The sequence below is a fragment of the Malus sylvestris genome, chromosome 6 (assembly GCF_916048215.2).
Source record: "Malus sylvestris chromosome 6, drMalSylv7.2, whole genome shotgun sequence".
Lineage (NCBI taxonomy): Eukaryota > Viridiplantae > Streptophyta > Magnoliopsida > Rosales > Rosaceae > Malus > Malus sylvestris.
Window position 1 is genome coordinate 22,356,829 of NC_062265.1, and position 15,116 is coordinate 22,371,944.

The 15,116-nt window shown below is 40.7% G+C and overlaps 1 protein-coding gene and 1 long non-coding RNA gene across 4 annotated transcripts; both read right to left on the minus strand.

Annotated features, from left to right (window-relative positions):
* Nucleotides 1–2,638: 2,638 nt before the first annotated feature.
* Nucleotides 2,639–7,493, minus strand: LOC126625918 (cation/H(+) antiporter 18-like). The gene is made up of 3 exons (XM_050295050.1): nt 7,331–7,493; nt 5,762–6,763; nt 2,639–4,034 (listed from the first exon to the last, which is right to left on the minus strand). The coding sequence occupies exons 1-3, from the start codon at nt 7,487–7,489 to the stop codon at nt 2,835–2,837; spliced, it is 2,361 nt and encodes a 786-aa protein (XP_050151007.1). The 5' UTR covers nt 7,490–7,493; the 3' UTR covers nt 2,639–2,834.
* Nucleotides 7,494–7,712: 219 nt separating this feature from the next.
* Nucleotides 7,713–14,907, minus strand: LOC126625921 (uncharacterized). 3 transcript variants are annotated; one of them, XR_007624505.1, is made up of 5 exons: nt 14,644–14,907; nt 14,453–14,526; nt 13,868–13,925; nt 13,036–13,105; nt 7,713–8,010 (listed from the first exon to the last, which is right to left on the minus strand). It is a non-coding gene; the product is annotated as an uncharacterized LOC126625921 (long non-coding RNA). The 3 variants fall into 3 exon arrangements; XR_007624506.1 differs by lacking the exons at nt 13,036–13,105; nt 13,868–13,925 and adding an exon at nt 8,773–8,830 and having other exon boundaries at nt 14,644–14,902; XR_007624507.1 differs by lacking the exon at nt 13,036–13,105 and having other exon boundaries at nt 14,644–14,902.
* Between the last annotated feature and the right edge of the window lie 209 nt (nt 14,908–15,116).

A 15,116-nucleotide genomic window follows, 5' to 3' on the forward strand; every position in this document is an offset into this window, starting at 1 on the left:
GCGTATGCAATCTTGAAGTCTTCCATCCGTCGTGCGCACCCATCATCCACCTCTTCCTCCGCACCCATCTCCACCTCCTCCGCGCACCCATCTTCCCATCTTCAGCTCCCCCAACCCGAGCCCAACGTGCAACCCAGAAAGAAGGAAAAAAAAACCCAGCGCACCCACCCTCCGCCTTAAATCCACACTCATTGGGGAAGACAGGATTTGGGTTGTAGGGAAAGGGAGATGGGGTTTTTTTTTTTCTTTTCTTTTATAGGTTGCAGGTAATAGGTGCGAAGGAGGAGGTGGAGGATAGATGCACGGTTGGTTTGGGGAAGACAAGAGGGGGAAGAAAGCGGTAGGCTGCAAGGAAGGGGGTCGGGGAAGATGAAGATGGATGTTTTTTTTTCCTCTCCTCTTCTTCTTCTTTTGGGTTGCAGGTTGGGTTGGGGGGGTTGCGGGTTCAACTTTTGTTTTTGGTTTTTTTTTTTTTTTTATAATTTTAATTTAGAAGATTCAGGTTTTTTTTTTTAAATTTTTTTTTTTGCCACATGACATACATTTGGTAGCCACGTGGCACATATGTGGCAACCACGTCAGCACTTAACGGATCAATGGATGGAAAATGTAACGGAGGTATTATTTTGAAATAAAATAGTACATGAGTTATGAAAGTGAAATATTTTAAAGATGTTGTATGGGGTTGTAATAGACCTCAAACCTAAGGGGCTACTATGCAATTTACCCTAAAAATGAATGGAATTATATTTATGCATATGACCAATTCAATTAATTTATTTCTAGGTATGACTAGTGAAGAAGTTAGTTGTTTGGTTGATAGTGCTATTACACATACCATATTGCGTAAGCGACTATTTTACTAACTTCATACCTAAGAAAGCACCTCTGACAACCCTCTCAGGCTCATCCAACCTGATTGAAGGATACGGAAAGTCCCGTATAATGTTGTCTAATGGTATTGTCTTAACCATTAAAGAGGCTCTTTATTCTCCACGTTCTGGAAGAATGTTGTTGAGTTTTAGAGACAATGGAGATAACAATATCATGTTGAAACCACTAAAAAGAATGGTTCTAAATTTCTTTGTATCACTTCTTACGAGTATAGCCAGAAGCGTATTCACGAAAAGCTAGAACGTCTCTTGAGTGGGTTGTACATTACAACCATTCACGGCATAGAGACCTACCATGTGGCCGGCCCTGAGCCCAGGTTCCAGAGCATTTTGCTGCTTTGGCATAATCGTATGAGACATCCTGGACGTGACACGATGCACCGTATCCTTAAATCATTACATAGGCATCATTTACCTCCCTACATTGGATTCCCGCCATGCAAAGCTTGTTCTTTGGGGAAGTTGAATACTCAACCCTCAATCACAAAGATTATTCACAACCCCCTAAGTTTATTCAGAGGATTCAAGAGGATATTTGTGGACCTATCCAACCAACATGCGGACCATTTAGATACTTTATGGTGTTGGTTGATGCATTGACACGTTGGTCACATGTCTGCTTATTGTCCACATTGCCCAAGTCTACTTTTCAAAAGCTCGTCCAAGGAATTGGTATGCGTAAATTATCTAAGTTGAATTTCTTGTAGTTCTCTTATTTGGAAGTTATATCTAACTCAGGGGGAGTATCCTGAAGCATACTCACTTGATCTTTATGTACTCTTTTTCCTATGATTAAGAGCATTTTTCCCACTGGGTTTTTGCTACCTAACGAGGTTTTGATGAGGCACCCATCCTAGGATGATCATACTTCGTTGAGTTCACTACTTTTGTTCTATTTGACGTTTGTTTAAACATTATGCATACTTCTCACCTTTCTCCTTAGTCTATGGGTTTTTACCTACCTTAGGTTTTACCATAGCAAGGTTTTGTGAGTTTTACTACCAATGCATACTTTCTTTATATTTGAGACTCACATTCGCCCGTTGTGCCGCCGACTTCATCAATTGTAGGTATTATCTTATAGACTCACATCGCATTAGAACAATTGTAGGTATTATCTTATACAACACACACCTCACAATTAAATCTCTCTCTTCTCTCTCTTGCCGCCGGCCTGTCTCCCTCTCTAGTCCTAAATACAATTCAATCAAATAGACTTACAACACAACTAACAATTTAGCCTACAAGCGCTATCGTTTGTAAAAATAACTTACTAGCTGGATTATAATTACTATCTAAAGGCAAAAAGCCTTCAACCTGGACCGCAAGAAATAGACTTGTCAAGAATAAATTCCTCACCCAGATGATCAGTTGATTATGAAAGCTCAAATTTGAACTGCAATTCCTTCTGATGTAAAGAATAGTTCTGCTGAGATTGCAGGAACCCTTTGTGACGGTCTCAGGAGGTCCTGGGTTCAGAAACTCCCTATGCTCAATTTTATCATATGTCGCGTTCACTAGCAGGGTTTAATGAAGGGTGTAAGCTAGCTTGATATTCATTGTTAGCGTCGATGCCACTGAGGTAAGGAGGGAAGGGGGTGTGCTCGTGGATATAAGCTCGGAATTTGAAAGGGGGTATATTGAGCGGTGGGGGTTATCACTAGAGTGCCCCTAAATTCAAGGGACTAGTAATTAATGTTCTAGTAAATTACATCTAAAATGGAGACAAAATTTAATCTTGAAAGGGACTGAAATATGAATCTGTGAATTACCCTGAATAGAATGAAAGTGTAACAAATACTATGCGATAACTTCCCTGAATTTGTAGGACAGTACTATGATTAAAACATGAGAGCCTAAACTTTGAATGCTAAGAACATTAACTTATATTGAAAACAAATGCAGGTTATTCAAACATTTGAAATCTACCCAGTCCGATTCTCAGTCTCGTTCAGGTAACTCTTCCTCCATCTCCGAGGCCAAATTCAACGATACCTGACAATTGTACTGTTGCACTACCAAGACTGATGCTGGTGTAGGAAAACCTGGTGAAATTAACAAGCTACCAACAGGACCAAGTTCGGGCCACTCACTCCTCCTATTTAAAGTTAAGGCTACTTCACCGCAAGGTGTTCTCCCCACCAGAAACAGATGGCAGCGGCCAATCTCACGAATCACAGCAATGGTTTGCGCCTCATTTCTGACTACCTTATCTTCGTATGTGATTGAGTCATCCATGGCAGTTTTCTGCTTGAACTCAGTGAGGAATTCTTCATCTACTGATCCCGCTTTGGTGCCACCATTGTCATCAATATTTATTCTAGAAAACTCCCCCGCAACCTCGGGTTCCACTAGGAAGTGAATGACCATTAAACTAATGCCGGGGTGCTCAGCCATACGAGCACCATAGGCGAGGGCTTCACGGTCATCACGACCCCCAAAGAAGAGAACTGTGATGAAATAAGAAACGTTGCTTGCAGCAATGTGTGTGGCTCCACCAAGACCGCGATCAACCAGAATTCCAACTGAGCAAGGTGCATGTTGAAGGACCCTCTGATTAACCAAGCTAAAGTCATTTCGCATGGTCTCTAGTGTACCATCTAGCCTCTGGTGCTTATGGAATGGAAGAATTACGATTGCAACTCTTTTGCTCTCAGCGGTGGCACAAATGTCCTCGTGCATATCAGAAACTGAAGAGATTTCAGTCATTGGTCTGATTGACACCCGGCTTAATTGTTGGTATGCCTCAAATGCCACAACAACATTGTCAGAATTTGATTGCTGGCCCTTATTCCAGAAGGGTAACCCATTTCTTCTCGCCTTGTGTACCATTAATATAGCTGATGACCTCTCAGAGAACTCCTTGAGGTGCATTGCATAGACACAAAGGCCGTCACGCTTGTTTGTGCCTCGTGAGGCCTCTAGAAGATTTATTATAGATGGAATGTTTCTTGCACTATGAAAACAGGCCAAGATCTTTAGTTGGGTATTCGTATTTTTCCTTTCAATTGTCTTATGCTTGTAATCAGCCATTCTTCCCCTTTTTTCTGGCTTATACACAGCAACTACAAGGGGCGTGGTGATAAAAGTAGTAAACAGAGCCATTAGAACCATAATGGCAAAAGTCTGGTCATTCAAGACCTGCGAAACATGAACAAATGATACATGTTAAACGGTTATTTGATATAAAAGAAACAATGATTATACAAGTGATACAAGAATTTGTTCGTCGCAGGAATCTCCTGGCGGACGAGCACACAGCTCCCCTGGGAGAATGGCGTCGGTTGAGGGTATCTGTCGTACTTCTGCTTTCTTCTCGGGCTCGCTCGGGCAAGCCTTTGTCGGGCAGATCTTGGTCGGGCAAGACACACTTCGGGCAAGGCTCGTCGGACAGTTCTGAAAGAGAAGGACAGAGTTAATTTGAAAGGGTGCCTTTGTGGGGCCTTAGATGTAGGCCTTAAGGCTCACAATCAAGATTAACTTTGTCGTGCTCAGGCGTGCCACTGCCATCTTCAGTATGGCAGATGTTGAATGGGTGTTAAGCTTTGATTGAATATGTATACGCCCGAGAAACCAAGTTAGATATAACAGGTGCCTTTGTGAGGCCTTAGGTATAGGCCTTGAGGCTTCCTGTCAAACTAAACCAGCGCTTGGATGTATCATATTTGGTCTTTTATGGTTGCCAGAGTCTTATCACTATTATACTTTTGATTATCTGAATCCAAGAGGTAGGACGAACCCAAATGAGTGCCTTTGTAGGGCCTTAGGTATAGGCCTTGAGGCTTCCCATCAGAGTTAATCCTTATACTCGGACCAACTAGACCACAACATGAAATGAAGCTAAATAGATGCCTTCGTGGGGCCTTAGGTGTAGGCCTTGAGGCTTTCTATCAGAATTCACTCCATGCTTAAGCCTTTTCTACGAATCAAGATATAATAGCAACAAAACGGAGAAATAGATTGATTACTTGCGCCCCAAGTAACTTCGGACTTCTCGCTTATCAAGGATTGTCGTGGATGGGTTGAGTCCACATAGAGTTCTTTTTTATGCCTTGAGGCCAAGGACTTTTAAACTGATCTTTAAATTACATGCCCGCCGGGCTTAAGACTTAGATCTGATTTGAACTCTGACGCGATTCAGATCGGATCCAAGTGCTGAAGACTCATTTTCATTATGACTTTGCTAGAAATAACTTGTATATAACTGGGAATATATAACATGTTATTGTGCTTTGAAAAGAAAGAAAAGACAAAGACGGAGCAAAGATAGTCGGGTAAGTTTGAACCTTATCGGCCAAGGCTGAACTTCTTACAAAATCTATCTTTGTGGCTCTGTCAGAGGTCTGAAAGCTTTTAGAGGGGTTGACGGGGGAGAAGAGGATACAAAATGAATCGATACCACCATGAACAAGGTAGCAGAGCTATTACAGGGGTTTGGGAAGGTTTATCCCGAATGGGATGAAGGCTTGTGCTGACTACAGCTTCGTTGAAGGCAAATCTGGCTTGAGCAGAGTTTTGGCTTTTGTTTGTTTGTTTGAGTGTCCTTAATTCTGTCTTCTCTTCCTCCTTTTATAGACGACTTCAGCTTGGGTTCCTGTAGCAAATAGCGGTGCCCGAATGCGGTTTGGTGATGACTCACTAGCTTTTTTACATGAATGCCACCAATAAAGTACTTTATTGGGCTGTGCAGTGACTGAATAACCTACCCCCTGTGGTCTTTGAGCAGGTAAGCAGGTGGCCTTTGTAACTTGTGCCCAGCCGAAAGCCTCTTTCCTGCCTCCTAAGTTTTCCTCTGGGCCTTGGGTTTGGGCCGGCTTTCTCTCTGGCCCAAAGTTCAGATTTTATCCCAAACAGAATTAGTTCGTTACCTTTCTATCTTTACCAATGTTGAGGACAATGAGTTCCACCAAGCCTTTACTGTTCATGAGGAACCCCAGAGCTAACGCCTCACGGACAGGCAATTTGCAGGAAAGAGACACCACAATCGTCCCAAAAATCTTCCCGAAACAGGCAGTAAATATGACCAAAACCAGAAGACCCCACGACTGAAGCCCCTGAATTGTAGCTACATTAGTCTTCAGTCCACTGGACACAAAGTACAATGGTAAAAAGAGACCAGATATGAGATCTTCTACTTTTTCCACAAGAGCACCTGCAAATGGCCCCTCCTTTGGTACAAGAACTCCGACCACAAAAGCACCAAACATGGCATGAATTCCAATTGTATCAGTAATGAAACCAGCAGCCAGAACAGCAGTTAGTGTAGCGCATACATAGATCTCATCAACAGGTTCACCTTCATGACATCGTTGAGACATCCATTTGAATATTGGAGGAACAATGACAATTGCACAAATAATAAACACACACCCAGACAAGAAGACCCATAGTGAAACAAGGGGAGATTGGTTACTGCCAGAAAGGGCAACAGCAAGAGCCAGTAGAATCCAGGCAGCCACATCATTAACTGCAGCAGCCGACATAGCCATTTTTCCAATGTTAGTGGTCAAGAGTTTCAGCTCAGGCAGAATACGAGCTAAAACAGGGAAAGAAGTTATCGAAAGGGCCACACCCATGAACACAAGAAATGCAGTAGCATCTACCCCTTTGGCTATGGTTTCTCGAAGGACAAATGATGAACCGATTCCTAATGCAAATGGGAGGGTTATTCCTGCTACGGCAATGGCAAGGGCTTGTTTTCCAGTCTGACGTATGGATTTAGGATCTATCTCTAGGCCTGCAAGGAATAGAAAGAATAGGAGACCGAGGTTTGCTAAGGTGTCCAACACAGTGATACTCTTCGGTGGAAATATTGCTTGAAGATAACTTTTGTTCCGTCCCAGAGCTGATGGCCCAAGTAGGATTCCTCCCTGCCAAACCAAAAATGTCATTCAACCTCAGATGTATCACAATCAGCATGGTGTTCTACTTTAGGTTCAATTAAATACAAAAACATCTATTAACCCTCACAACATACTTCTGTATGCAAAAATTTCAAAACAGGCAGAAGGAGCTTTAAAAAAAGACATCGAAAGGGGACGCCATGGAAACATATCTTCATTCCAATATGCCTAAACGTCATGTAAGGATTTTCATACAGCACAAAGAAGAAGCAAAGAAGAATATCTGTATTGATCCCAAACACATCTGTATATCCAAGAAATCATTTAAATAAAAACAAATAAAATAAATATTTTTCAGAAACATTGTACTATTTTTCGCTAGACTACAGTCCAACACCCCCTAACATCCAAAGTAAAGAAACTTAACGGCCAACAAGCTTCAAACACAGAAATTTAACATTGATGGGCCACAAGCTCTTCTCCTTGGAATTGGCACCGGGAAGTAAGACTGAGTGTACCCATATCAACGTGATCATGGACAAAACTAACTGCCCTTCGATTAAATTTCAAGACAAAAGTAAGAAATGAGCTTGCAACAATCTCCGCAATGACTCGTGGCTGTCTTAACGGGTTCAGAACATAAGCAAGACCCCGAGTAGCTATAACTACAATACATATCTGCAAAATAGCGAGAGGCAGTGCAAAATGAAGAGGACTGTCCCCCTGGAACACACCGTTTGATGTGGCCTTCATTAGACGGGGAAGGGTGAAGAAACTAGGACAGAAGGGTAGAGTTCAAGAGAGCAAAATGCGTTTAGGAACGTGGAATATAGGAACCTTGACGGGAAAATCTATGGAAGTAGTAGAAGTTATGGTGAGGAGAAGGATAAATATTATGTGCCTACAAGAAACTAAGTGGGTTGGTCGTTAGGCAAAGGATCTAGAAAACTCAGGGTTTAAACTATGGTATTTGACACGCCCTGACCCCGATATTCCCCGAATATCAGGATAGGCACGTGCTGGCCGACACCTGAGGTGACGAAAGCCATTTATTGATACAAAAGCTAGTAATAAGGAATAAATACGGGTTATGAATTTAAAAACAATGAAATAACAATTTAGGAACGTGTTCAGAGCATACAGCTAAACCTAGTCACTAACAAGAATTAAGATAAGATTAAATGAACAAAGGAGTGGGTCCTACCCCGGGAGGACTCGAAGATGCCGCTGCGGAAGTACCGTAATGCCGGGATTCTATGCCTCGTTTCTAAGACCTGAATGGGGGCGCAAAACAAGGGTGAGTGGACCAAGTTTATATACATACATAGTACGAAAATAGTTATGAACATACTAACCCCCACAGTTAAGATAATGAAAACTACTAAATACTAAGTGATAGGTTTCTCAAATCCTCTAGCATGCCATAAAAACAATTCATATATCTCTCTGCAAATCAATCTCATAAAATCATATCAAAATTTATCTCAGCAATCATATCAGGAAGCATAATACAAGTTGTGCTGCTAGTGAGTGCACTGAATAATAATACTCCCGGCCCAATGCCTGCACCTCAGTCTCTGTGCCCGTAGCTAGAGATATCTCCCTCCCGGCCCAATGCCTGTCTCCATGTCCCTCAGCCTTTCGCTAGGGATTATTTCTCCCGGCCTCAATGCCAACACCAGATCCTCGCCCCAGGCGGCATAGTGTTCACTAGGTACGCACAAAACATAATTCATCTCTAAAATACAACTTCGTAGCATAAATTCATCGATCCTCTATACTACGAAGAGGTGTTCGAAAGTCATTTGGAATACATTCTTAGCATCCTATCGTCGTCGATCAGATAGTCTACCAAAATGAGGGTTCTATAGAAAATACAATATAATGAAAATAGTTCAAAATATATATAATCAATCATAATTAAAACATCATGCTTCCTGTAAAGTATTCCTCAAATTAATAATTCTGCAAGGCATGCTATTAAATTATGCAATTCTATCAATAAAACATGCAATTTTCGAAGGTGGTCCACTCACAGATACTCCGTCAAAAGCTGCGCCACTAGCGAAGACAGAAACGTTGCGATAAGTGTCCCTAAGTACAAGAACGTACAGTTAATCAAACTACCCAACAATATAATTCTAGGAAATGGAAATGGGCCTTGGATTTGGATAGGTTAGGATCAAGAGGTGGTTTGGGCTTGAGCCCAACCCATACTTATCAACACACACACACATGCAAAGCATGCACTGCTCACACACACTTGCATATACATACATATATATATATATATATATATATATATATATATAAATACACACACACAGACAACATGCATACATATATAAACACACACACAGAGGCAACATGCATATATATATATATATAGATACATACATATAAACACACACGCATGCACAGCATGCATATATATATATATAAGCACACACACGCACAGCATCATGCATATATATATAATCACACACACGCACAGCATCATATATATATATATATATACATATATAAACACACAGACACAGCAAGCATACACGGCATGCACATCATTCTCACACACACACACCACACACTCACAGTACCACCAACAAATAGCAAGGTAAAATAACTATCTGGGTTTAGGTTCGAAGGGATCCGCGCAATCCACAGCAACAAACTCGCCGGAGTTCGTTGTCGGAACCGGGTTCTTGGCATAGAAAAGAGATAAGGTCAAAACCCTCGATTTTGACCACAAAACCAACACAACAGTGTGTAAAATAGCATGATTAAACCCAGAAATTTGAAGAAGGAACACACTTCTCACCTGGGTTCGAGTTTTAGAGCTTTGAAGCTCTCAGCTTCAATGGCAGAAAAGTGCACCGTGCTCTGATGGCGCATGCAAGGGTACCATTGAGTTCGTTAGGTCTCAAGGAATCCAAATATATGGTTTTTGGGGTTTGATTTGTGTAGGAAGTGAGGTGAAAGTTAGAGAGAAGCTCTCGGAGCTTAGAGAGAGTGTGAGTTCCTGAGAGTTAGAGAGAGAGAGTGTTGGTTTCGGATATTAGAGGGAAAGAGAGACTGGAACCAAGATAGGTGTATAAAAATAATAAGGTGGGTCCCACGACTCACTATTTAATATAAAAAAATAATTTAAAAAAACAAGTTTTTAAATAGAAATGGGTGGGGTGTTACAATCTACCCCCCTTACAGAAAATTTCGTCCTCGAAATTTAAAATCATTTACTAAACTGAAATACTCAAAAATAAGAAGAAGAAAAATATATAAATATGTACGTAACGAAGAAATCAAGTCAGAGCGGTTGCACAAAAGGGAAAATGTCATCCCGTCGCGATCGGGTTACAATGATTCCATCTTTCGTGCCTCCATGCCCATACTTTCTTTCTCCATCAGTGTACAAGTAGAAACATACTTTATAAAGATATAAAGTTGAAGACAAAGAATAGCTTAAGGTTAAGAGCAAGTACTCAAAATATGATAATGTCAAAATGGATATGTACATATGGGTTGAAAACTCGTGCTTAACTTAAAACTGAAAACGGAAATAATTTCCCCAAAACATTTGTAACTTCGAAAATACGAATACTAGTAACGAAAGTTTAAATATTTATACTGAAAATCCAAAATCAAAGTGAAAGTGGGTCTTGCCCAAGAATTCGAAATGTCACGTACTCCGAGAATAGATGTGTCTTTGGGTCGAGCCCCAAGACTAACAAATCCGCAACAACTATCGTAGACGGGTCTTCTTGCCCACTTGCTTAATGAACCCAACAAATAAGCTATCGATATCACAGTCTGCAGCCCGCAATATCGACCTCACATTTGTTGTCTCGATAAGCAAGTAGTAATTTCCTAAGGATGAATAATTTCACACGTCGTAAATTCGATCATTCGAATACCAGTTTACAAAACTCCTCTGTCAGCAAAAGTCACTTGTAGGAAACTCTCGTACCATGTTGTAAAAAGTGTCATACACCAAACTAAACTGAACAAAACAGAAACTGTAGTCGTAATACTTTATCTAGCACCAAGCATCCTATTCACTTCAGTTCTTCCAAATGTGACCAACTATTCCAGTGTTTTGCCAACAACGAACCCATTTGAAAACTGTACCTTAGGATTCAGGAGAAGTGTAAAGATTATCAGATTCTTGCCTCGACCGTGCTGTGGTGCCATCCCAGAGTGCACCAAATAGATCTGCTAGAAGTGTTTCAACCACCACGTACTCACAACAGAAGAGTCCTGGAGTGAAGCAGTGATAAGATGCGTTGAAACGAACACATCACTTCATCGAAAAGATATACTAGAGTACGATACGATGACTATGAATTGTAGAAAGAAAGTGATTGGTGATTGAATATCCTTGCATGAAGATAGTGATTAGTGATGTAATCTGCCGATCACCTGCACTACAATCTTCACCAATCCCTTACCAAAAGACGGCTCAAACCTCAAGCCAAAAGAAAATCTTTTCGATAAGACTGGTAAGCTTGTAAAAAGATTATGCTCCGAACGTTCCTTTCCAAAACGATAAGAATTTGTGTGCACACTTCCGCCGAATTAATCGATCGTGAATTTCTCATTGATTGAGCGAGAAACCATGTCGAGAACGTTATTCAATTTTACATTGATAACTTAGAGAGCGAAGGAAAATGAAGATACAGAAATAAAAGTCATTGTTTATGATTATTTTGCAAATCATCACAGTATGGTCAACTGGTTTCTTAGCCAAAAAGGAATTAGGTCTAAGCTCAAGAATAGTTTAAGAACTGATAATAAGATTGGACGAGGCCAAAAACATTTCGAGATTCAAAATACTTTGTGAGAGCCATTTCAAAATTCAGAAATTAAACATAGAACCTTTGAATCAACAAAATGGCGAAGAAGAAAGATACAGAGAAACTTGCGTATGCTTGCAATGACACGATTGGCTACCTTAAAGTGATGCTCTTGAGTAAACCAAAGCTCAATACGTCCAGAGAAGTTCAGAGTAAAGCTCGATCTTCGTACAACGATGAATATGGTGAAGTCTCAACCATCACACTGAAAATTACAAGGCTGAACAGCTAGGCTGCAAGCAAGAGACTAAGTTCACCTTCACCGAAAAGTACGCGGACGAGGAACTAGGGTTTTATCACCGAGTACCAGACTTGGTGAAATTCAAGGAATCTGTTTATCCAAACAAGACTGAATCTTCATTATCCAAGTCCAACTACAACAACAACAAGAATTGCAACTCATTTTGGAAATTGATGAGAATAGCGTTTGCTACCAAGGAGTTTCCCGAGAAAAGCAATTAATACAAACGAAGTCAACACTCAGAGAATTTGATGTGAAGCTAACGGTCAAAAATTAGGAGCTTAACTTCGTCGTTGGAGTAAGCAAAAGGGCAAAAGGGTTAACGATAGAACAATCGCCGAGTACCATTCTGAAGAGCTACACGAATTCCCTCAATAGGAATGAGTCCAAGAACGTTGATTCAAATTCCAACTGACACTTTCCAGATTCGTCACAACCAACGTTTACTTGTTTTCTCCAACGTGCATTTCGAATATTTTAAGTAGTTTCCACATAGATGTGACCTTGCCCGCCATTCCTAGGTAACGCATATCACAGAGTGACATCATCGATTTCGATTTCCATTTCATCTTAACCAACTCGTACCACCAATCCAAAGATTTTGATGTAGAGCCGACTCTGCCCGCGATTCCTAAGGAACGCATGTTGCAGAGCGGCATCGCCATTTCAGATCTATGGCTAGTCTTAACCAGAATTCCTCAAATCGAGATTTCTAAAACACGTCGCTGAATATCGATCCGATGTTAAAAGTCGTCTAACAAAACAAACACGTCACCTATGAGGCACAATCCCGACAAGAATTCTTGTATTTCAACCAGAATGTGACAATTCAACGAGAGAAAGATTTGCACAATTACGCCGAAAGACAGCAAATCCAGAAGTCGTGACATTCAAATAATGTCATGACAGACACACTACGAGAGTTGAGGATAATCCTAAGTATGCTCTGAACAAAACCACGCTCTGATACCAATCTGACACGCCCTGACCCCGATATTCCCCGAATATCAGGATAGGCACGTGCTGGCCGACACCTGAGGTGACGAAAGCCATTTATTGATACAAAAGCTAGTAATAAGGAATAAATACGGGTTATGAATTTAAAAACAATGAAATAACAATTTAGGAACGTGTTCAGAGCATACAGCTAAACCTAGTCACTAACAAGAATTAAGATAAGATTAAATGAACAAAGGAGTGGGTCCTACCCCGGGAGGACTCGAAGATGCCGCTGCGGAAGTACCGTAATGCCGGGATTCTATGCCTCGTTTCTAAGACCTGAATGGGGGCGCAAAACAAGGGTGAGTGGACCAAGTTTATATACATACATAGTACGAAAATAGTTATGAACATACTAACCCCCACAGTTAAGATAATGAAAACTACTAAATACTAAGTGATAGGTTTCTCAAATCCTCTAGCATGCCATAAAAACAATTCATATATCTCTCTGCAAATCAATCTCATAAAATCATATCAAAATTTATCTCAGCAATCATATCAGGAAGCATAATACAAGTTGTGCTGCTAGTGAGTGCACTGAATAATAATACTCCCGGCCCAATGCCTGCACCTCAGTCTCTGTGCCCGTAGCTAGAGATATCTCCCTCCCGGCCCAATGCCTGTCTCCATGTCCCTCAGCCTTTCGCTAGGGATTATTTCTCCCGGCCTCAATGCCAACACCAGATCCTCGCCCCAGGCGGCATAGTGTTCACTAGGTACGCACAAAACATAATTCATCTCTAAAATACAACTTCGTAGCATAAATTCATCGATCCTCTATACTACGAAGAGGTGTTCGAAAGTCATTTGGAATACATTCTTAGCATCCTATCGTCGTCGATCAGATAGTCTACCAAAATGAGGGTTCTATAGAAAATACAATATAATGAAAATAGTTCAAAATATATATAATCAATCATAATTAAAACATCATGCTTCCTGTAAAGTATTCCTCAAATTAATAATTCTGCAAGGCATGCTATTAAATTATGCAATTCTATCAATAAAACATGCAATTTTCGAAGGTGGTCCACTCACAGATACTCCGTCAAAAGCTGCGCCACTAGCGAAGACAGAAACGTTGCGATAAGTGTCCCTAAGTACAAGAACGTACAGTTAATCAAACTACCCAACAATATAATTCTAGGAAATGGAAATGGGCCTTGGATTTGGATAGGTTAGGATCAAGAGGTGGTTTGGGCTTGAGCCCAACCCATACTTATCAACACACACACACATGCAAAGCATGCACTGCTCACACACACTTGCATATACATACATATATATATATATATATATATATATATATAAATACACACACACAGACAACATGCATACATATATAAACACACACACAGAGGCAACATGCATATATATATATATATAGATACATACATATAAACACACACGCATGCACAGCATGCATATATATATATATAAGCACACACACGCACAGCATCATGCATATATATATAATCACACACACGCACAGCATCATATATATATATATATACATATATAAACACACAGACACAGCAAGCATACACGGCATGCACATCATTCTCACACACACACACCACACACTCACAGTACCACCAACAAATAGCAAGGTAAAATAACTACCTGGGTTTAGGTTCGAAGGGATCCGCGCAATCCACAGCAACAAACTCGCCGGAGTTCGTTGTCGGAACCGGGTTCTTGGCATAGAAAAGAGATAAGGTCAAAACCCTCGATTTTGACCACAAAACCAACACAACAGTGTGTAAAATAGCATGATTAAACCCAGAAATTTGAAGAAGGAACACACTTCTCACCTGGGTTCGAGTTTTAGAGCTTTGAAGCTCTCAGCTTCAATGGCAGAAAAGTGCACAGTGCTCTGATGGCGCATGCAAGGGTACCATTGAGTTCGTTAGGTCTCAAGGAATCCAAATATATGGTTTTTGGGGTTTGATTTGTGTAGGAAGTGAGGTGAAAGTTAGAGAGAAGCTCTCGGAGCTTAGAGAGAGTGTGAGTTCCTGAGAGTTAGAGAGAGAGAGTGTTGGTTTCGGATATTAGAGGGAAAGAGAGACTGGAACCAAGATAGGTGTATAAAAATAATAAGGTGGGTCCCACGACTCACTATTTAATATAAAAAAATAATTTAAAAAAACAAGTTTTTAAATAGAAATGGGTGGGGTGTTACAGTATTCGGGCACAAATAGAACGAGAAACGGTGTTGGCATCACCGTGGACAAAACCTTGACACAAGATGTTGTAGATGTCAAGAGGGTAGGAGATAGAATCATGG

Excerpts from the sequence above, each read along its gene's own strand:
- LOC126625918 (XM_050295050.1), bottom strand. The coding sequence starts at position 7,489 with ATGAAGGCCACATCAAACGGTGTGTTCCAGGGGGACAGTCCTCTTCAT. Across the intron at positions 6,764-7,330 it reads GAGTCATTGCGGAGATTGTT|GGAGGAATCCTACTTGGGCC; the intron begins GCAAGCTCATTT and ends TTGGTTTGGCAG. Across the intron at positions 4,035-5,761 it reads ACATTGGTAAAGATAGAAAG|GTCTTGAATGACCAGACTTT; the intron begins GTAACGAACTAA and ends CATGTTTCGCAG.